Genomic DNA, 23,418 nt, shown 5'->3' with positions numbered 1-23,418 from the left:
CAATGTCTATGACATCATCAGTAGTCACCTGGCCTAGAGGTGACAGGTGACTACATCATTTGGGAGCAGTGATGTCATCAGTGATGTGACATATTGATGACATCATCAGTCTCTATGACTTCATTAGCATAAGGTATATGACATCATCACATTGCGACATCATCAGTGGTGACATCCAGCTACAGTTTGAGATGTAGCTGCTTGGGAAGCCATTGCTCCCTAATGATAATTAGGGCTATGGGATAATGGCTAATTGGAAAAGTGCCTGGCTGAGCCACGTGTAACGTATGGGGCAAGCCGAATAATATAAATATAAGTTCAGTGTGCAATAAGGACAATTTGACACGTAAGGTATACTCACTCTACGTATTTGCTTACTTAAACGTACTCCACTACTTTGCTCCTATCGCAGTAATACTGGTTAACGTTTATACTGTTTATACTGTTTACTCCATGCTATGTTGTGTTGTTTGTTTCTTCTATTCTGCTTATTTTAATATTGCACTACTACTGTGTATTTATTTTAGGATATGTGTGTTTTGTGAACGAGCAACTGTGATTTGTCCCAATTTCCCCCCGGGGATTATTAAAGTCTTTCTGATTCTGATTCTGATTCTGATTCTGATGTAATCAGTAGTGTGACACTACTGATGATGTCATCAATATGTCACATCACTGATGACATCACTGCTCCCTAATGTCCCTAGGAGACTGATTAGATGACAGTCGGGCAATTGCATGACATTTGCCCAGGTCAACTGCTGACCTGCAGGTGACTACACTTTTTTAGAAGAGATCGATCCACCCAGGTCAACTGCTGACATGGGTGACAGTTACACTTATTCAAGATACAGATATTCAAGCCATACTACTAGGCATACTACTAGGCATACTACTAGGCATCTCGCGCGCTACGCTCGCTCGATTTAGGCTCGCCCTAGTCTCGCTGGCCACCCTCCCCTCCCTACCGTGAGATGAGTCTGGCAGCGCAGGTCTCCATAGTGGGATCGCGATGGGCGCCGCTTAGCGACAGTGCCCTTGGAAAATAGTTTCCAACAATCCAACTTGCCATTTTCAGCGTGTAGCAACGAGCTAGGGTTTCTGCCGTTAGCTTGCTAGCTAGTTAGCTGTTTTCACTGAGGCGGCAGGGCACAGCGACACACAGGGAGGAGGGAGCGGAAGCCGCTCTGATTGACATGGTCGAAGCCAATGACAGAGCTTGTAAAAACTAACGTTACTGTACTTCTTGACACAAGGCCAACGCTGCCTCTGATTGGCTTGCCCTGATATTCTTACCCTAACTTTAACCAATCGCTTTACTGTTTATTTGTCTGATAGAACAAAACCCAGAAGAACCCAGATTTGCTTACAACAAAAGTATAACATTGAATGTATTGGGTGCAGGGCTGGATCTAGAGGGGGCAAAAACTGAATCTTGCCCACCCAAAAAAAGGGGACTGTAGCGAAGCTTTTGGGCTCGCTGGGGGCAAAGCCCTGGGGCTTGCCTCGTGAAGTGTGCTGGATCGTGTATGAAGGCTCACGGGCTGTGATCGATCAGAATCACGGAGATGGAGATAGGGACCGACTGGTCGGTCCTGGGACGCGATTGAATTACCACTGTTGACCTGTCTGTGTGTAAGGCAGTTGGTCAGCAGGGCCTGGCTGGTTGTAAGACAGCAGGGGTTCAATTCGGGTCCGCAATAGGTTGTGCTAATGGTTGACATTATTAGGGTGTAGAGGTATGGAATCTCTGCAATCTCGAAGGAACCAAGCAGGAATCTCTCGGATGTGTAGCGTCACAGAACACTGTGTTTATATGGTCGCGTTCCGGTGTATGACATCACGTCATTGGTGATGTCACAACGTTCGAGGGAACTATGACATCATCGGTGCTATGTCTGACATCGCCGATGACCTCACAGGTGAACTCTATGCTATGACATCATTGTCATCGTTGATGATGTCATCATCATTACGTCCTTGGCGCGCAGGCTGGTAGGCATCGACTGCCCCAAGAACAGGCCTGACGGTGGGCCATTATGGACCGTTTCTACAGGGACCCTTTTTGAATTCCAGGCGACCCCACTTAGGGTTGCGACCCGAAGGTTGGAGACCACTGGGTTAGTTAGTTTAGGGCACATAACAGTAGTTATAGCTTTAATTTGATTTGAGAAATAAGGTCATCCAATGAAAATAACTTATCGAGTTGATTATTGAAATTATGGATGAAGGATGTTTTTAAGTTTTATGGTAAATCAATCTGCTTTCAAAGTTGTTTTCTTTTCACTTTTAAGACTAAAAGTCTTGTGAATATAATAACAGTTTTGTAAATAGTTAGTTTGTATGTACATAGTTAGTTTGCAAATAGTTTTAATAATAGGAGTTTTGTAAACATTGGCCTGTCCCCTGAGTGAAAGTTCATACTTACTAGGTTACCCACAGCACAATGTGGACACCTAGTGGAACAGTTTAGTGTTAGAATATAATGCAACTTAATCCCCATCCCCAAACCAAGAACCTTTAGGCAACCTACCGCCAAAGATGTAACAGGCTAGAAATGAGGTGGATAGGCTATTTTCCTCATAATGAGAACATTATTTCATGGTTCTTTCCACGACATTAGGGAAATTATTAGGACATTGCCAACCTCTGTGTGTGTGTGTGTGTGTGTGTGTGTGTGTGTGTGTGTGTGTGTGTGTGTGTGTGTGTGTGTGTGTGTGTGTGTGTGTGTGTGTGTGTGTGTGTGTGTGTGTGTGTGTGTGTGTGTGTGTGTGTGTGAGAGCAACCGTCTGTGGAGTAGATCATCATCTCCCTCTAACGAATGCCCGAGGTCACCTCATGAGGGCGCTACAACAAAGACAACGACAACACAGGACTGAGTTAAAACTCCAAGGGAAACGTGCATGTCTCCCTGCAGCAGATCACTCTGTTTCTCATGCAGTGTTTAAAAGTGTCGCTCTGGATGAGAGCATTATCATCTTCACTCTAAAAGCAAGACTGCAAGTTTTACCAACCAAGCTCAATCTTTCCATCTGGCTTCCTGACAGTCATGCTCCTCACTGTATACATCATGGTCATGAACAGATAACTGAAACCATGGCTCACATCTTAAATGGTTGCTATGCATACAAATGGCTTTACATTATTATGTAGGCATGACAGATTAGTGGATCTGATATCAAAAGATATCTCTTCTATTTTCGGGTCTTCAATATCGCTTTTTAAACATTCTATTGTGAAGCCGAGCATGTTCACTCTGTGTAGTGACGATTCAGATGTGTTCTTGAATATTCCAGCTAACACTCCTGATGTTGTTGTTGTCAATGGAAATCATAGAGAGGTGTTTGTTCTAGAGGTTGGCTGTACCTTTGACCACAGCCTAGAGGAGGCCTTTCTAACCAAAATAATGAAATACCAACAGCTAGAACAGACCATTTCACAGCTGGGCTACAGGTGTAAACTTCTAGTTTTCATATTTGGTAGCCTAGGTCATGTCCATAAGCTGGTTGTGAGAGGCCTTCAGATGGCTGGTCTCCCAAAGAGAAGGGCCAAGCAGTTAGCGAGATATTGTTCAATATCTACTATTATCGGCAGCCGCTCAATATGGAGGAGGCGCTGCTTTTTGTACCCATGAAGTGGATACTGACCGCTATCTTGCATTACAGTATAACTGTATACATCAACCTGCCATGTTATCATCCTGTGTGTTTCTTATGTGTATGCATTATTGTGGTTGCCGTCTGGGCACTCATGTAACTGACTGACTCCCAGCATTTGACTGCACTATTACTGTTTATGTCCTTTGCATACTTGTATTTATGTGGACATATTTCATATGTCAAATGTGTGTGTGTGTGTGTGTGTGTGTGTGTGTGTGTGTGTGTGTGTGTGTGTGTGTGTGTGTGTGTGCGCGTGCGCGCGCGTGCGTGCGTGCGTGCGTGCGTGCGTGCGTGTGTGTGTGTGTGTTTGGGAGAGAGAAAGATAATGAACCGTTTGTCTGCTCGGGTGAACGGGACTGCACTAGCCTTGGAAATGTTGATGTGTGTGTGTGTGTGTGTGTGTGTGTGTGTGTGTGTGTGTGTGTGTGTGTGATTGAAGGTTTAGTGTCTAATGACATTTCTGCTCCATGTTCACATATCCAGATCTCCAGGTGCAGGTGACCAGATCTCAGTTCTCTACCCAGGTAGAGCTGAAGTGTCACAGCAGCTGTCATCTAGCTGGTCGTCTTTCCTACATCTGGTACAACAACGGACAGAAAATAGAGGAAGAAAGTTCTTCTTCTTATCCAGCCAACTTTGGTCCTGAAGACAACTATTCCTGTGCTGTAGAAGGATATGAGGCTTTCCCCTCTGCTTCAGTGTGTGAGTTTACTCCACAGTGTGTCACTGACATAAAGCCACCTGGTGGAGCCAGATAAAATCCATGATAAAACTTAATCCTAAAGTTTATTTATGTGAATATAATTTCTTCCAGATGGTCCCAGGAGCACCTCAGTGTTGGTGAGTCCCTCTGGTGAAACAGAGGAGGGCACTTCAGTGACTCTGAGATGCAGCAGTGATGCCAAACCAGCAGCTACTTACACCTGGTACAAGGAGAATGGAGATCCAGAGCAGAAAGCTTTGAAATCAGGAGCACAGCTTGACTTGGTTTCCATCCAGTCCTCTGACTCTGGAGAGTATCACTGTGAAGCTGAGAATGAGCTGGGGACAAAGAGGTCTGCCTCTGTCTCTGTCAATGTGACATGTGAGTGAAACTAAAAACAAGCAAACCAGCTCAGCAAAAACAGTGCTTTGTTAGATCAATCAATCAACAATAAATCAATAATTTTTCACTCACAGGTTTAGCTCAGCATGTATGTTTTTTACTGCTTCACTTTCACAACTGTGAGCTGCCCAGTAAAACCACAGTGTGTGACTGTAGTTCACTGAGCAGCTCCACTGCAGCACTTGGAGATAAAGTGCCTTGCTCGAGGGTACAGTGACAGCAGATGTTGAGGGGCAGGAGAGCGTTGCCGTTATATTAACTGTATATTGAGCTGTTCTGGGGATTCAAACCATCAGACTTCCAGTCACAAGCCAACTTCCAAATTTTCAGATGTTGCCTCCCACATCTTTGCTAATTGTTTAATACAGTATGTGTCATTGTTAAAACACATCCTTATTTCATTAATCCATGTTAATCCATGTTCTCCAGATGGTCCCAGGAACACCTCAGTGTTGGCGAGTCGCTCTGGTGAAACACTGGAGGGAAGTTCAGTGACTCTGAGCTGCAGCAGTGATGCCAAACCAGCAGCGACTTACACCTGGTACAAGGACAATCAAATACTGCATCAAGGACCAGAGGAAAGTTACAGTTTCACCTCCATCAGCTCTGAGGACAGCGGGACGTACCACTGTCAAGCTGAGAATCAATACGGACAGCTCAACTCTTCCTCTCTACTCATAGATGTCCAATGTAAGTAGAAAACATTTGCAGATCTCTTAGGCCGATAATGACTTTACAAAAACATTATGAGATTCCTGTCATGCAACCCCCTGAGAACCTAAAAAGTTCAAGCACTTGTGCAGAAATAAGAAACCTCAGCGAACATGCAGATCAAAACTGATGTTTCTATAAAGCCATGTAATAAGATAATTTACAATCCAAATGTATTTCCATATAATTCAGTAAAAATATAAATTAATTGTGCATGTATACATTTTCTTCTTCAGATGGTCCGAAGATCCCCTTAGTGTTGGTCAGTCCCTCTGGTGAAACAGTGGAGGGCAGACTCTGAGCTGCAGCAGTGATGCCAACCCAGCAGCTACTTACACCTGGTACAAGGAGAATGATCCAGAGCAGAAAGCTTTGAAATCAGGAGCACAGCTTCACTTGGTTTCCATCCAGTCCTCTGACTCTGGAGAGTATCACTGTGAAGCTGAGAATGAGCTGGGGACAAAGAGGTCTGCCTCTGTCTCTGTCAATGTGACATGTGAGTGAAACTAAAAACAAACAAACCACAAACAAACACACAAACATTTTTAATATGTCAAATTATTTTAACCGTTATTAACCAGAGAATGGTTTAGCTCAGCATGTATGTTTTTTACTGCTTCACTTTCACAACACGAAGCTGCCCAGTACAACCACACTGTGACTTCACTGAGCAGCTCCACTGCAGCACTTGGAGATGAAGTGCCTTGCTCGGGTACAGTGACAGCAGATATTGAGGGGCAGGAGAGTATTACATAATTCACTGTTGTCAACAAGATCTTCCCACCCAGCAAGCAAAATTACGTCATGATAACGTTGTGATGACGTGTTTCAGTGACGTTCAGGACTAGGCCGGATCACAGGGTGATTTGGGGATGATTTAGACGTCTACGCAGGAACGTCAAGCTGACGTTGAAATATGACCATTACCATGAATGGGCATGTTCAGTTATTCTGCTATGTACACAATGTATATTCAGCAACTTTATACATAAAGCTATAATTATGTCCAGATTAACAATTTATGCTACATTTTCAAAAAATATAATACCACCCCATGTGGGATTTGAACTCAGGATCTACAACTTACGGAACAGCCATTCTAATACCACACTACCTGTTCACTGAAATTATCTGCTGTATGTCCGAGTAATATAGCCTACCATTTCAAAACATGGACCCCTTGTTCTTTTTATACCGGTATACATCCATGGAGTCGGGACAGTTTGAATAAAAACGAAAGCTAATTTAATTCAAACCTTAATCTCGAAGAATCATTGAGGAATACCCTCAAAATTTACAAGTGTCACCCTATAACGTTTGTTTACCCAGTGCTCCTGTTAGGCTATACGAGACACAAATATAGCCTATGTAGGATTATGGCAGAAACTTGTTTTATATTTAAAATGTTGGCGTCAAGTCTTGGATCGGACATCACAGTGTGACCGTCTACAATCTGTGTAAGAAGAACCCCGAAACACATTGCAGACAATTGCAGGATTCCCCGCAATTTATCTCCTCGTAGTCCCACCCAACTCCACGAATAAACAGTTTGTTAATGAGCGGAGATTGTCCACATGCAAGTGCTGATCACTTGGATTTTGGATAAATAAATAGCCCAGGCTGAGAAATACGTGATTGATTCCAACCATTTAGTTATCCTCATGGATATTTCAGTGGTGACCGGTGAGTGAAATCAGTTGGATAGTGATACAGTGATAATCTGGGCCAGATATGACTCGTCATGATATGACTTGAGCTGGCCCCGATTGGGCTCTCTCGATTCGTCTGGGTCCGTCCGTGCTTGCTGGGCACCTGTTTTGGGGATTCAAACCATCAGACTTCCAGTCACAAGCCGAATTCCAAATGTTCAGTTGTTGCCATCTTTACTACTAATTGTTTAATTACAGTATGTGTCATTGATAAAACACATTCTTATTTAATTAATCCATGTTAATCCATGTTCTCCAGATGGTCCCAGGAACACCTCAGTGTTGGTGAGTCCCTCTGGTGAAGCAGTGGAGGGCACTTCAGTGACTCTGAGCTGCAGCAGTGATGTCAACCCAGCAGCTACTTACACCTGGTACAAGGATAATCAAACACTGCATCAAGGACCAGAAGGAAATTACAGTTTCACCTCCATCAGCTCTGAGGACAGCGGGACGTACCACTGTCAAGCTGAGAATCAATACGGACAGCTCAACTCCTCCTCTCTACTCATAGATGTCCAATGTAAGTAGGACACATTAGCAGATCTCTTAGGTCCATAATGACTTTACAAAAACATTATGACATTCCTGTCATGCGAACCCCCTGAGAACCTAAAAAGTTCAAGCACTTGTGCAGAAATAAGAAACCTCAGTGAACATGCAGATCAAAAATGATGTTTCTATAAAGCCATGTAATAAGATAATTTACAATCCAAATTTATTTCCATATCATTCAGTAAAAATACGAATTAATTGTGCATGTATACATTTTCTTCTTCAGATGGTCCGAAGATCCCCTCAGTGTTGGTCAGTCCCTCTGGTGAAACAGTGGAGGGCAGTTCAGTGACTCTGACCTGCAGCAGTGATGCCAACCCAGCTACTTACACCTGGTACAAGGAGAATGATCCAGAGCAGAAAGCTTTGAAAACAGGACCACAGCTTGACTTGGTTTCCATCCAGTCCTCTGACTCTGGAGAGTATCACTGTGAAGCTGAGAATGAGCTGGGGACAAAGAGGTCTGCCTCCACCTCTATCAATGTGACATGTGAGTGAAACTAAAAACAAACAAACCACAAACAAACAAACATTTTTAATATGTCAAATAATTTTAACCGTTATCAACCAGAGAAAGGTTTAGCTCAGCATGTATGTTTTTTACTGCTTCACTTTCACAACACGAAGCTGCCCAGTACAACCACAGTGTGTGACTGTAGTTCACTGAGGAGCTCCACTGCAGCACTTGGAGATGAAGTGCCTTGCTCAAGGGTACAGTGACAGCAGATGTTCAGGAGCAGGAGAGTATTACATAATTCACTGTTGTCAACAAGATCTTCCCAGCTGTTCTGTGGATTCAAACCATCAGACTTCCAGTCACAAGCCGACTTCCAAATGTTCAGTTGTTGCCTCCCACATCTTTACTACTAATTGTTTAATTACAGTATGTGTCATTGATAAAACACATTCTTATTTCATTAATCCATGTTAATCCATGTTCTCCAGATGGTCCCAGGAACACCTCAGTGTTGGTGAGTCCCTCTGGTGAAACAGTGGAGGGCACTTCAGTGACTCTGACCTGCAGCAGTGATGCCAACCCAGCAGCTACTTACACCTGGTACAAGGAGAACCGAACACTGCATCAAGGACCAGAGGAAACTTACAGTTTCACCTCCATCAGCTCTGAGGACAGCGGGACGTACCACTGTCAAGCTGAGAATCAATACGGACAGCTCAAGTCTTCATCTATACTCATAGATGTTCAATGTAAGTAGGAAACATTTGCAGATCTCTTAGGTCCATAATGACTTTACAAAAACATTATGTCATTCCTGTCATGCAAACCCCCTGATAACCTAAAAAGTCCAAGCACACTTGTGCAGAAATAAGAAACCTCAATGAACATGCAGATAAAAAAAAATATGTTTCTATAAAGCCATGCAATTAGATAATTTACAATCCAAATTTATTTCCATATCTTTCAGTAAATACTAATGAACTGTGCCTGGATACATTTTCTTTTTCAGATGGTCCAAAGGTCCCCTCAGTGTTGGTGAGTCCCTCTGGTGAAACACTGGAGGGCAGTTCAGTGACTCTGAGCTGCAGCACTGATGCCAACCCAGCAGCTACTTACATCTGGTACAAGAAGAATGATGCATCTCCAAAAGCATCAGGACAGACCTTCACCATCACTGACATCACATCTGAACACGGTCAGTGCTGTAGTGGTAAAAAAAAAGGTGGGTAAACTATACTTTTGACTCGAGGCAGCTTTCTCACGCGGCACCGGCAGTGTTATAACGGCGGATAAATAAGCTTCCGTGACCGATATACAAGACAAAATATGAGAGTATATATAACAACTTAATCTGAATCATATAGCCCTATAAGGTATATCAGGGGGTTCCCCCACATTTCTGAGTAGCCAGCCAGATAGAAAAAGTAGCTGGCTATGGGATGGGCCTTGCCCCTCAAGGGGGGTCCGGGGGGATTCTCCCCCGGAAGATTTTTTTTTTTACATTTTAAAGTAAAATTCATCAACCTGGTGCATTTGAGAGCAAAATGAACTACACACATCTCTAATGTGTTGTGACTTTACAAATAATTAGGCCTAAACAATCAATATAAAATGTATTTATTGAACATTTGTTGAATTTCTCCAGGTATGAAAAGTTAAATTATACAGTAGGTAGCCTACTTTAAAGGACCTTGTATGAACCCAGTATATACAGTTTGAAGAGTAATATAGTTCTCTCTCTCTCACACACTGTAGGCTACCTGTGATTGTCAGCTTCAGCTTTATAGCTAAAAGTATGTAGACAGATTGAATCTGTGATTCTTGAATACCAATATATAATTCAAACTGTCCACAAACACATTGGGCAAGGATAGGTAGACAACATACTGTACATGGAAATAAAAGTGGTTCTGCCACTCTGGCCACTAAATTTTAGTCAGCCAATATTTATTTATACAGATCTCGGCACAACAAACACCAGTATGTTTCTAGATAGTTTTCAACATGGTCGTATTATATTGGCTTTATACAGTAGCACCTGGACTATTCAAGTCGACTCGCACGCACCTAATGTTACAAACTTTACTTGATCAGAGGGAAATCAATCATGTTTCTTACACCAGTGATTCACTCTTCAGTTGTAAAACGGTGAGCCTATATGATTTTCCCCACTCCGGACACACATTTTTAACCAACCTTTACCTTACCTATGTTCAGCTCACCATGAGCTGGTCTCCAAATGCGCATTGCGCATCGCTGGCACAATGGCACCGTTAAGTTGTTTGAAGGGAGCGCTGTCTGGGCAGGCAAGCACAGCTCGATAAAGGCACCAACGTGACCGGGGCCGTGTACCTTTCCCGCGGAGCGCTCCACAAAAATAGGCTACGGTTCGCGGAGATCCTGGTCAGTGCCATGCCCATGTGTAATCTTTTTTCTTTTCTTTTGGTGTGTGACGTGCTTGGTGTGGTCTCCGCATCAACGGAGTTTACGCGAACGTGTTAAAACTCGTGCAATAATAAGTGTGCATAAACGATTTAAACATGTGAGTAAACGATCTTAAAAGGTGCCTAAAAGCTGCAGAGCATTGAAAAAGGTACGTAAACGCCGTTTACGTGCGTTTAGCCACCACTACAGCCCTGAACACGGTGGAGAATATTACTGTGAGGCCAGGAACCCATTAGGAGCTACAACTTCTCCTACCCATCTAATCGCTCTAGCATGTAGAGTTATTAAAAATAATTAAGAAAGATAGTCTGTACTTTGGGGGAACGTAGAGACAACGTCACCTTGTGGCCACCAGCAGCATGACTTTCTGGGTAGATGACGGACTGGAATTCGCTTGTCTGGTGACGTCGCAAATGTTTGCTGGGAAGGCATTTATTTGTTTGTGACTCTGGGGAAGTGGGAAAAACAGTAAAATTCTACAAAACTACTATAACTCTAAACTATCTGTTTAATCAAATCACACTCATTTTGGCTGTTCTATGTGATCTCCTTTTGATAACTAATGTAATGTAATATTTTTTCACTTTTAATCACTGAGCCTCCCCTGAAACTGTTTGTAGCCCCCCTGGAGGCCCGCCTCCCACTTTGACACCTTCTCCTGCTCTCTCTCTCTCTCTCTCTCTCTCTCTCTCTCTCTCTCTCTTTCTGACTTGCTCTCATTCTCCCTCTCTCTCCTCCTCTCCACTCTCCCTCTATCTCTCTCGCCCAGGTGAGCCCAGATTTCTGTTGTTGGTCGTGGGTGTGACTGTGGCTGTGGCCGTTGGGCTGCTGTCTGTCAGTCTGCTGCTGCTCTACAAATGGAAGACAAAGAGGGAACGTGATGGTGAGTTACCACACACACACACACACACACACACACACACACACACACACACACACTAGTCTCGCTTGCCAGACTTCCCTCCCTGCCGTGACAAGTCTGGCATGGAAACAGGCTGCTGGTATAAGCTCTGCCATGGGTGCCGACCATTTCAGTCGGCAGCGGAGGAAAATCCGTTTCCGCTCCCTGCAAACTCTGCCATTGGCTCCAACCCACTCTGACTGACCAGCCGTGACCATTTATGGATTTCCTTTCCGCTCCCTCCGTGATGAATCTGTCCACCTCAAATGCCTGCGCCGCTGTGAAACATCTGCAACAATGCTAGCTCGTTGCTACATGCTGGAAACGATTGAATCTGGATTGTACAATGAGGCCTGCTTGGTACTTTTGGTGGATAGTTGTAAAGGTAAACAGAGCCATTTCCACCCGCTATACCAGAGTGGAGGTAGCGGAGGTAGAGGAGCAGCCAGACTCTACCCCGTTGTAGGGAGAGTCTGGCAAGCAAGGCTACCACACACACGCGTGCGCGCGTGCGCCCACCCACACACACACAGTTGTAGGGAGAGTCTGGCAAGCGAGGCTACCACACACACGCGTGCGTGCGTGCGCCCACCCACACACACACACACACACACACACACACACACACACACACACACACAACCTTTGTGCTGTCTGTCCACAGGTTCGAACATCAGGGGAAACTCGGCAACCATAAACTTGCAGGTGCCTTTTTTTTGCATCTATTGTTACTGTCATTGTTGGTTAGGTAACCCATGCAGTCTCACTCTTAATTAACGAAGGACGAGGGAGGGTGAAAAATGATTCTTCCATTTTTGGGGGGCTAGATCTTTTAAACAACTTCAGATCTCAACATACTCATCTCATCAATGTTTATTCATTTTCAGAATTTTAACCCTTTAAATGCCGGTTTGTTTCATGTAAACAACAATGTTTTTCACTGTGTTTCACAGTGAATGCAAAGTTATTTTCTTGTTGGGTGGGATTCTCACAGTGTGGTATCTAAAATATTAGCAACAAGATTGAGTTTGATCCGTTTTGATCCATTTCCTTTGTGCAGTGTCAAATTTAAAGGAAAATCCCAATGATAAAGTCCACACAAATGCAAGAAGAGCTATATGGAGCTTATTCATTTTCACAATTAATTTACGACCTTACAAGCACAAGCACAAGGGTGCCACACTATACAGATTAAATAGTAACATGCACCATTTAAAAAAATAATTTGGTCTAGACTATGATGTCACGTGTTTCTAATTTCTACACCATACAGGTGTTAAACTATATGCGTGTGTTCAGGGACGCATGAAGCTGGGGCGGGACGCGAACAATGACGCGATGAAGGTTGGGGTAGTAGTACCGGCAAGAATTTCAATCCACTTTCACCCCTGCTTATAAGGGCCTTATTACCTATTAATTAACGCTTATTAATATAACCTTAATATAAAGCGTTACCAAAACATCCCCCCTTTGAATCAATGCCCTCCAAGCAGTGTGCCGCTCAGATTTCAAAGTAATTGGTACTTGTAATCAATATAAAACAGCCTCGACAGCAGGCCACGGCCGCAGCCATTGTTGTTTACTCCTCGGCGCAATCTTGACAACCGTACTTGACAATGGCCGGTCCCGCCCGTTGGGCTATTTATTGACGCTGATTGGCCAATCGTTAGTCCCACTCGGTGCTTATTGGCTCGGAGGGTTGGAAAGCCAGAGGAAAGGCATTTGTATATGACGATGCCAGACCAAGAGCAGCCAAAATCAACTCCGTGGAGTGGGTGGATTCGAGGGTCTGGACCCAGGCTACCATTTCCCACCATTTACCCATGTTTGGTACAGTATAGGGATCAATTTCATGTAATAGATCCATATGCTGAGGAAATCAAGTGGAAACCAGTAAAATCTGCAAATTCGAAGCCTTAACTCCAGGATGAATGGCTAATATCATAGAATTCATGGTTTTATTAAAAAATGTCTGGAAGTCCAAACATTAAACTATTTATGTTGTAAAAACTATGTATGTAGTTTTTATTTATACTAGCAATCTCACCGCTGTGAAGGCTCACGGCCTCACCCGCCCTGCAGCTCGCCCACTGCGCGTCGCATACGCAGCTTGGCCGCTACACGGCCTTGCCTGCTCCATGACATCATCACGGATGACATCATCACGGATGACATCATCACGGATGACATCACTGATGTCATCATCACTGATGGGAGATCGGTTAGGGAAAGAACGGCCATTTTAAGGGATGGGAAGAGTAGAGGGGCGGGATTGTAAAAAAAAAAATCTATATTATATTTTAGGTTAGTTATGTTATCCTTTATTGTCCCCATGGGGATATTCATCCTCTGCATTTGACCCATCCCTCTACTAGGAACCTTTCTAGAACCAGGAGCTGTTGGCAGCCGCAGTGCAGCGCCCGAGGACCAACTCCAGTTCTTTTTGCCAGTGCCTTGGTCAGGAGCACTGACAGAAGTATTCATCTTTGACCGTTGTCTTTTATTAGTTGGAGATTTGATTCATGCCCGCTGGTGCAGCATGAGGTTACCACTGAAGATGCACAGTTTTACATTAAATGTATATTAAAGTACATTAATAATATATAATATAGGAACCACAGTTTTGACTCATGCCATAAAGGTGATCAAACGTACATGACCTATTCACCACATGTTGTATTTAGTAGACATTTGATGTTTCTGAATGATTAGATTTTTTATGTTTGATCATTCTTTTAATCATCAAAAGTTGTAGTTCTTTGATCACTTTTTTTTTTAAACATGATGTATGCAATAATCCAAAAGGGTTCATTGTGTTTATACTGTAATTAGAGTGTAGATTATTCTTATATATCAGATTTGTCATTCCTACCTGATATGTTCCGACGGTAACACTTCACACACGTCACTAGATGTCACGTCGTCACACATCTAGTGACGCCTCTGACGAAGACGGAAGTGTTACAGTCGAAACATGTCAGGTAGGAAAGACAAAACTGTCTGATATATAAGAAAAATCTAAGCTCTGATGTATGTAATGTTTGATGTTTCTGGATGATTTGATCTTTAATGTTTAATCACTCTGAATGTTTGATCAACAGTCTGATTTGTATTCAACATTTTGGTGTGTTTGATATGTGGTGGTCGGGGAGAACCCTTCACATGTCGCTGACACACATTGTTGGTAATGAGCCCAAGGAGGTGGAAAATGAGTTTTGCAGGTATTTTGAGATTTTGAGTGATTTGGTTACTTTCATTTCCGTAGTACATCATGGTGAATATTGAATCATTATTTGCATAAGGGGAAATAATTTATTTTGAGATGGCTTTGGTGGAATGCCACGGTATAAAATAGAATGTTTGGGAATGTTTAAAGCCAGTTTCTTTACTTTTAGACACATAACCGATTAACATACTTATACGTTTTGAGCTGAGAGAGCTATCTCAGTCATTCAAAAAGTTATGTATAGGGGAGAGTTTCATGGGGAAAGAAATAAAACGTCAAATTTTCATCATGTAAAGGGTTTTTGCAAGCTACCACACATAACCCTTGTACGTTTGTAATGTTTGATGATGTTTCTGAAAGATTCGATTTTTTATGTTTGATAATTTTTTTTACTCCTATCAAAAGTTGTAGTTCTTTGATCACTCATTGTGTGCAATGTTTGATGTTTCTGAATGATTTGATTATACGTTTTTACGGTTTGATTATTTCTTCCTCATTGTTCATGATTCTAATTCAAATTTTAATAAATAAAGTTATTCTCATTTCCAAGAAAGGCGTCCTGAGTAGTATTACACTGTAAAACTCTGGGTTATGAATATAACCCAGGTTTTATGAAACAATGAATGTCAGGTGAGAGGTCTCGATGGGGACAGAGTCCTCTCTGATCCCTGACAGAAGCAACCCCTATTGAGGTTGGCTATATAAGAAAAGGTGTGTGCCTGTGATCCCTCACATGTCTGTGAGATGTCATGTTTCTTCAAATCCATACATTTTGTGGATGGCCACAAGAAATGTGTTTGCAACACTTTATGATTTCACTTTAGTCATTTTTTTACTGCACAAAACAGGTGCATTGTAAGCTAACGTGCAAACCGACCCAGCGTGGGGTATTTGTAATGCGTGTGTGGGGGGAATAAGGCACAATGTTTTATTATGATCTTCTCCTTGCACCAGGCCCGGCTCCAGGATGAAGTGACTGAGGGGGGCAGGTGAAAATTGTGAGGGGGCAATTTGAAAATGGCCATGTCCATTTTTCCCTCGCCAAAAATGTGCCTAACTTTGGAGCATTATTTGCATCCCGACATGCTAGCATGATATTGACGATGTCGGCTAACTTGGTTAGCTCAGCACCATGGTCAATAACATCTCGACTACAAGCAGCACTCGCATACTTGCTGAGGTTCGTTCAGAATAGGAAAGGTGCTCACATGAGTTTTAAAGCAGCAAATCTCCTCTGTGCTGCTGTGAATATTTTCACCGAGAGTAAAGCCAAGGGTAGCCGATCTTCTTCTCGCTATGCTCGGGGGCTAGCAGAGAGAGAGGCTAGGCATGGGTCGATTTCCGGTTTTGCCGGTCCGATGTACGAGCTTAAACCGGTTTGATTCGACATTAACCAGTCAAACCGACAATGTATTTCTCTAATCCTACTGTCCCATTTCTACCTAACGCTGGCCTGACACACAGACAGACAGAGGCTGCTGACCTACATTACATTACACATGCAGCGGGAAGCTGTTCATTGGTCCCAAATGCTGTTTTGTTGTGATAAGGTGTTCTAAACACGTTTCACTGTGCGATCATAAAGTTGTGCGTGTTCGTGAAACTTTCACCCACTCAAAAGTGGCTTTGTCAATGAGAACGTGTTCCACATATAACATCATGTAATAAAAGTGGGTTTGACAATGATAACGTTAGAACTAAACTCAACGTTTCACCGTGCGATCATAACGTTGTGTGTTCGTGAAACGCATGTCTGTCTGACTCCTGCTGTCAGCTGAGCTCATGAGCTAAGTATAGCCACCTGCATGTTCCACAGTACGTTATGTAATAAAAGTGGGTTTGTCACGTGGTCAATGATAACGTGTTAGAACTAAACTCAACGTTTCACCGTGCGATCATAACGTTGTGTGTTCGTGAAATACGTGTATGCTCCAAAATACGTTCTAACGAGAGGAGGGGGGGATGTGGACAGCACACTGAGTTGAGTGGAGAATATACTGTAAACGGGACACTAATCACCACTCACCTGGTTAAGATTGGTGTCCAAAACAGTAGAAAAGGAGTCTTTAAAATCCATGCCAAATCCATACGATCCCCAGGTAATTATCCAAAGTTGCTATGCATCTATAGCAACTTTGGCATCATACAACAAACATACAACAAACTGAGAAAAACGCGGTTCAAATTTTGATACTTAGAGGGCCATAACTTTGCGCTGACAGTATGATCATTCATTCATTACACTATATCTCGCAGACGGTCATTTAATAAACAAAACAGCTCGTTCTTCTTCTTCTTTAGTTATTGGTGGTTGGCAAACCAGCTTAGAGGGGCATTATCGCCATCAAGTGGACTGGAGTCGCACTACAGTCAATTATCGCCTAAACTGGGAAGCACCTCTTCCCAGCAGGTGCAACACCTAGTGTCAAAATTCGGTATACCGGTTAGATTCGATGTGAAGAGCAATATCAAACCAATGTTTTAATTCTCACACCGACCAATGCCTATAAGAGAGGCTACCTGGGTCTAGCTGTAAGCTATAGCAATGTCACCCAAGCATTTAACCGAAAACTAAGCAATCCGGTTATAGGCGAGTAAAAATGAACTACAAAGTAAAAACGGAGGCTCAATTTAATAAATGTGACTCGTCTGCGGCCTGGAAGTCACTCAAGAATCTGACCAACTACAAGAAAAAGGCACCGCAGGTCATTCCATCTATACAATTTGTTAATGACCTTCATGTTTTCCACACATGATTTGAATTGTTCCCCCCCCCAGTTTCAAAACTGCATGTTTAAATAAGAATAGGCTAATTATTATTTCCACCCACCACATTTAATTTGGTTAGTTACTTTCATGTAAAAAGTTTGGAAGGAAGAAGCAGCAATGCGTCCTGGGAGAAGTATGCAAATGTATTTGTCCAATGTGGTCCAATCACATTGCTCTCTGTCAGAACTTGTTTGGATGTCCTGATGTTGGTCTTATGTTAGTTATGTTGGAAAATGCGCACCAGTCTGTGTGTCTGATTAGGGGCAGTTCATTCATTCATACTGTGAGCTGCTGTGCTTTTCTTGATGGCTATTGTTCTATCCTTATTATGTAAACTGATACCTTGTGTTGATTTGTTAGATGCTGACTAGCTATTTCAGATGTGCTCATCATCAGGGCCGGATTAACACTGTGTGATGCCCCGAGGTGACCCAGACTTTAAGTGCCCCCCCCGCCCCATACACACACACACATACAAAGTGAAATTTACTATGGCAATAAATACCACCAATTTACATGAGTGTATTGCTAAAGTAGAGCCTCAACACACACACATACCAGACACAAGACACATATGTATATGTGGACTAACATCATCACACATGAATACAATTGGGCTAATTGAATTTACACGACTCTCAGCTTTTCAGTCACACTCAATTTCGACAATTCCAATATTGTTTAGGGGTCCTATATGCAGAAAGATTCAGAATAGGCAAAAATAACACATTTATAATGCATGCATTTTTTTGGGAAGAATAAAATGGATAAGCATAAAGTGGGCATGTCTGTAAAGGGAGACTGGGGTACCAATAGAACCCATTATTATTCAGATATCTTGAGGTGACAGGTCATGGGACCCCTTTGAATATGGCCATGTCCGTTTTTCCCTTTCCAAAATGTTGTCTAAGTTTGGAGCGGTATTTACCCCCCTTACTGACAAGGTAGCATGTCCTGGTTGGTATCAATGGATGCCTTAGATCTTCTAGTTTCATATGATATCAGTAGCTTCGCTCTATGCTTTAAAAATGAGCCCGCTACTACAACCCGGGCAGGGAGGAAGAGGTGACATGGAGGTGAGTGAGAAAAGGTGAATAATGACATCACAACAGTCTAATCTTAATGTTAATATTCCTCTAATTTGGCGACAAAGTGGCCAAATTTTTCGCCGCCGCCCTTCAGAAGCCAGCAGACGTCCCCCCCCAATGTTGAATCGGTGGCTACGGCCTTGGCCAAAATGCATGACTCACATAGCGGGGGTATAGCCGGGAAGGGCTCTCATGCTATGTTTTAATGCATAATATAAAGCTGATAATATACAATTTGATTCTTTAAACATGTTACCCTTTCAAAAGTACATCACACATTGTCCATTCTGCTGCAACCCGACAGCGCTGCTTAATCCAAAAACGGGTCCATTGGAGTGAATGCAGGGGCGGAGCGACCCTATCAGCCCAGAGGCGGCGAAGCTTTTAGGGGGGCCCACGCCGCTGGCCGCAAGGCGAAGACAAATTCGCCTTTTTTGCATGTTTTAGCCATATTTAGTGGAATATCTCATTTTAAACACACCAATGTTATTGTCTATTGATTTAATTCCTCTCACACTCAAACCACTGACTTTATTAAATAAAGTCATTTTAAGTCACAACTGTAAAATAGCTGATAGCTCCTATATCCGAAAACCCAATTTGTCACTCATTGAGCCAAGTAAAAAGAAAGCCTACAGTGAAGCCACTTTGCAGACAAGCTTGTTCTGAAGAAGAAAAAGAAAAACACAGGTTGCCAGCCAGGCCTCTTCAGATGTTTCAGCACCGAGGCACAGCCCTCGGCTCAGCACCACCGCAGATGGACAGCGACAGGCTGTCACAGACAGCACCCTGTCTGCCCCTTGTCTCCCTCTCTCACACACAGACAGGCGCGGACTGCATAATCGGGCACATCGGGCTGATGCCCGGTGGCCTGGCCTGGCCTGCAAAAAAAAAAAAAAAATTATGGGGGCCCACTATGGATTGGGCCCGGGGCGGGCGCACCCTCTCCCCCGGTGTACCCTCCACTACTGAGTGAATGAGATGTCGCAACTCTTCTATTATATAGCTCTGCTAACTACCGCAGACCAACTTCTTCTTCTTTTGAGATGTGTGCGCGGTTGGCGTCCAAGCGTTGCATTACCGCCCCCACTGGCCTACTTGAATGTATTAAGAAGAAGAAGAAGAAGAAGAAGAAACCCTTCATGTCACATATGCGCCACTCTGTGGATCCCATCTGCAATTATTGCTCATGGCCGTAGGTGCTGTCTTCCGTATTATCACTTTAAGTTAGGGTGCAAGGTCCACACTAACTTGTTTGGGTGTAGGGTGATCAAATGAAAATCACCAAATTGCAGGGCAGCCATGTTGATTTTGCAGCACATTGCAGGATGGTTGAATAATATAGGTTTGTTTGTTGGTTTGTTTGTTGGTTTGTTTGTTTCGATCCCCATAGCTACTGTATTGTAACACTATAGCTACTCTTCCTGGGGTCCAGATTAATATTTTACAATACCTCAATTCAGAAAATACATTATATACACAAATACACATTTACAAATACACATATATGTATCATTCATACTCATACATCACACTCACATCACTTACTGACAACTGGCTTAAACATATAGACAAGAAGTTAATGGTTGGTGCTGTACTTCTGGACTTTAGCACAGCGTTTGACATTATTGATACTGAGCTTCTGCTGATGAAACTTGCAGCATATAAATTCAAAGGAAGCTCCATTAAATTGTTGAGAAATTATTTGGTAAGTAGGTTACAATGCGTAATGTTCAAGGGGACACTGTCTGAGATGAGGAACCTCCATGCTGGAGTGCCCCAAGGAAGTTGCCTTGGTCCATTACTGTATTCCATTTTTGTGAACAATTTACCTCTGATTCTGAATAATGCAGCAATGGAGATCTTTGCAGACGACACTACCATGTACATAGCGGCAAAGAATACTGAGTCTGTTAATAAAATGCTGCAGGATGAGTTAAAGATTGTGTCAAACTGGGTAAGTGAAAATAAGTTAAAGTTAAATGTTGGGAAAACCAAGAGTATAATGATTACATCCAAATACACATTAAGAACAAATCCAAAACTACATCTTACTCTGGATAGTGATGATATTGAACAGGTCAGAGATGCTAAATTATTGGGGGTGGTATGAAACGCTTTCTTGGTCAAAATAAATTAATTGCATGGTATCTAGAATGAGCAGCACTACTTCAATGATCAGAAGGTGTGCTAATCTGATGTTGACTCGTAGTACAGCTAAACTGGTGACACAATCTTTAGTCTTATCCCGCCTAGACTACTGCCCAACAGTATGGTCTAGCGCCTCTAAACAAGACCTGGCCAAACTCCAGCTGGCCCAGAACAGGGCGGCACGCCTCACTCTCCACTGCTCTATGAGGAGCAGTGTAGAGGGGATGCATGCCGCACTGTCATGGATCAAAGTGGAACAAAGAATAGCATGCAGCTTGGTAACCTTTCTGTTTAACATCTGGAACACTGGGAAACTACAGGGCTTACATTCACAACTGTACCCCACTAAGAGTAGACATGGCTATACTACAAGACAGGCAGTAGATGCTCAATTCACTCTACCTCTACCAAAAAGCAATGCTCTGAAAAGAACGGTAATGTATAGAGCTGCGTATTGGAATAATCTACCTAGTAATATAACGGTGGCAAGTAACACATTTTTGTTTAAAAAAAAGTTAAAACATGCAGTGATGAATAATGTGATACTTTGGGTTATTAATTATTGTACACATATGTTGAATTGTATTGTATTGTACTGCAATATGCTATGTTATATTATATAACACTACACTGTACTAATTCATGAACTTCTAAAATGTATGATTTGTAATAGAGTGAGCTGATGCACTCTCTTTTTTGTCTTTGTTGTTAAAATTATCAGCAATGTTACTGTATTATGTTTTTATGTTATGTGTTTGGAAAAAAATTGTAAAATAGCAACGTTTGTGGACAAACGTTGCTATTTTACAATTTCGGCTAAGAAATTGTAAAATGGTAACGTATGTGTCTACAGCGGTGGGCGTGGTTTGGGCGTGTTTTACGGAGATTTTCTGTTTCTAACCCCTCCCCCTACTCTAATCCTAACCCTAAAATCTCAGAACGTTATTATTTTACAATTTTCGAGCCGAAATTGTAAAATAGCAACGTTGGTCCAAAACGTTGGTATTATACAATTTTCTGTGAGACTGTGTTTCGGTTTGGACCCCAGGAAGAGTAGTCTCACCTTGGTGCAGACTAATGGGGATCCACAATAAACAATAAACAATAAACATGTCCCACAAATGGTAAATGGTAAATGGCAATCTGGCAATGGCAATGGCAATGGCAATGGCAATGGCAATGGCAATGGCAATGGCAATGGTAATCTTTTGACTAAGTGAGAAAAAAATCACGTTGTAACTCATCCACTGAATCAGAAATCAAATAAAGTAAAAGTGTGATGAAATGAATAGCTCAAAACAAAAGTTATGTTTTTACACTAGTCCTTGTGTAAACAAATACAATTTTAGTTTTTTGTAAAAACGTGTATTACTTTGTGAAATATATATATATTTTTATGAATCCCACGCCACCATAATTGCTTGCTAATGAACTGTTCCCTGAAATAGAGTAGTTCTACACAGAGGCAACAGCTCATGGGCAAACTGCAGGGGGTCCATCAGGTGACCTGTAGCGTCCTTCAGGTGGGACAACACCAGCCTCTCAAAGGATTTCACCACAGACGTCAGGACAATGGCTCTGTAGTCATTTAATCCTGTGATAGAGGCCTTCTTCGATACCGTTAGCGTACCATAGTTACAGCTCCAGTGATCTGTTGAAGATTGTCACGTCGCCCTTTTACCCTTAGATATGATAGAATCATATAGATATAGATAGATGTGAAAGGCTTATCAAAAGACCAGTAAAATCCATTCAGCTGTTCTGCAAGCTGAGGGCTCTGTGCAGTGGGGGGTGATGGCTTCTTGTAGTTAATGATTTCCTTTAGGCCTCTCCACACTGACGCCGGGTCATTGTCTGAAAACCTAGCGCCTCTTAGCTCCCCTGATCTCTTTAGTCAGTGTGTTTCTGGCCTTGATGTATTGGAGTCTGATATAGAATGGAATTCCACAGCCAAAAGGTAAACAGTGAACCACTTGAAGAAAACCAGTTGAAATGAAATGATGGAGCCAGGAGTCAGAAGAAGTCATCTGATATGATGTATTTCACATAGATCTTGGCCAAGAGATGCACTCCTGTATATTCACGGATGGATACACAGGCTTTACATACAATGAACAGAAAGTCACAGACATGTATAGGACCCACATCAGGTGACATCAGCCCTGCCACATATTTTGAAGGCATTCTGCAGACATGACGTTGACATAATGGCAGGGATTCTTTAGACAACCTAGCGTTCTGCAGATGACCTAGCATTCTTCTGGCCCTGCAAAGAGCACCATGACAGGGCTCCCTGTGAGATAGGAATATGGTGCCTGTCTGTCTGTGTATGCACAATAACTCTGTGTATTAGCCTAACTATGTGTCACTTAAATGAAAGTGTATGTTATATGAATATATTAATAACTAGTGATTGTCCAAATAAAGGCTAATGTGATTTAAATTGTCCCTGTCAGAGTCTATCCTCAACACAATTCCACAACACAACAGTTTGGCAACAACTGCACTGGGAGTGGAGTGCCTGCTGGCCCACCAAAACCACACCTCTCTATTGATGTGTGTGTGTGTGGGTGTGTGTGTGTGTGTGTGTGTGTGTGTGTGTGTGTGTGTGTGTGTGTGTGTGTGTGTGTGTGTGTGCGTGCGTG

At 42.6% G+C, this 23,418-nt stretch overlaps 1 protein-coding gene and 1 long non-coding RNA gene across 2 annotated transcripts in view; both read left to right on the top strand.

Moving 5' to 3' along the window:
* The first annotated feature begins 8,823 nt into the window (after positions 1-8,823).
* LOC310775251 lies at positions 8,824-11,499 on the top strand. The gene is made up of 3 exons (XR_014552648.1): positions 8,824-8,942; positions 9,203-9,388; positions 11,408-11,499. It is a non-coding gene; the product is annotated as an uncharacterized lncRNA (long non-coding RNA).
* Positions 11,500-15,384: 3,885 nt separating this feature from the next.
* The window catches only part of LOC310775843 (venom factor-like), a gene marked incomplete at both ends in the record, with an annotated part of 115,330 nt that continues 107,296 nt past the window's right edge, over positions 15,385-23,418 (top strand). The window contains one exon of the mRNA XM_083635970.1: positions 15,385-15,395. Coding sequence (XP_083492096.1) covers positions 15,385-15,395 — 11 coding nt within the window. The remainder of the gene's footprint in view (positions 15,396-23,418) is intronic.

Source organism: Poromitra crassiceps (genome assembly GCF_964638095.1).
Source record: "Poromitra crassiceps genome assembly, chromosome: 4".
Taxonomy (NCBI): Eukaryota; Metazoa; Chordata; class Actinopteri; order Beryciformes; family Melamphaidae; genus Poromitra; species Poromitra crassiceps.
This window is presented reverse-complemented; position numbering and strand designations above follow the sequence as displayed.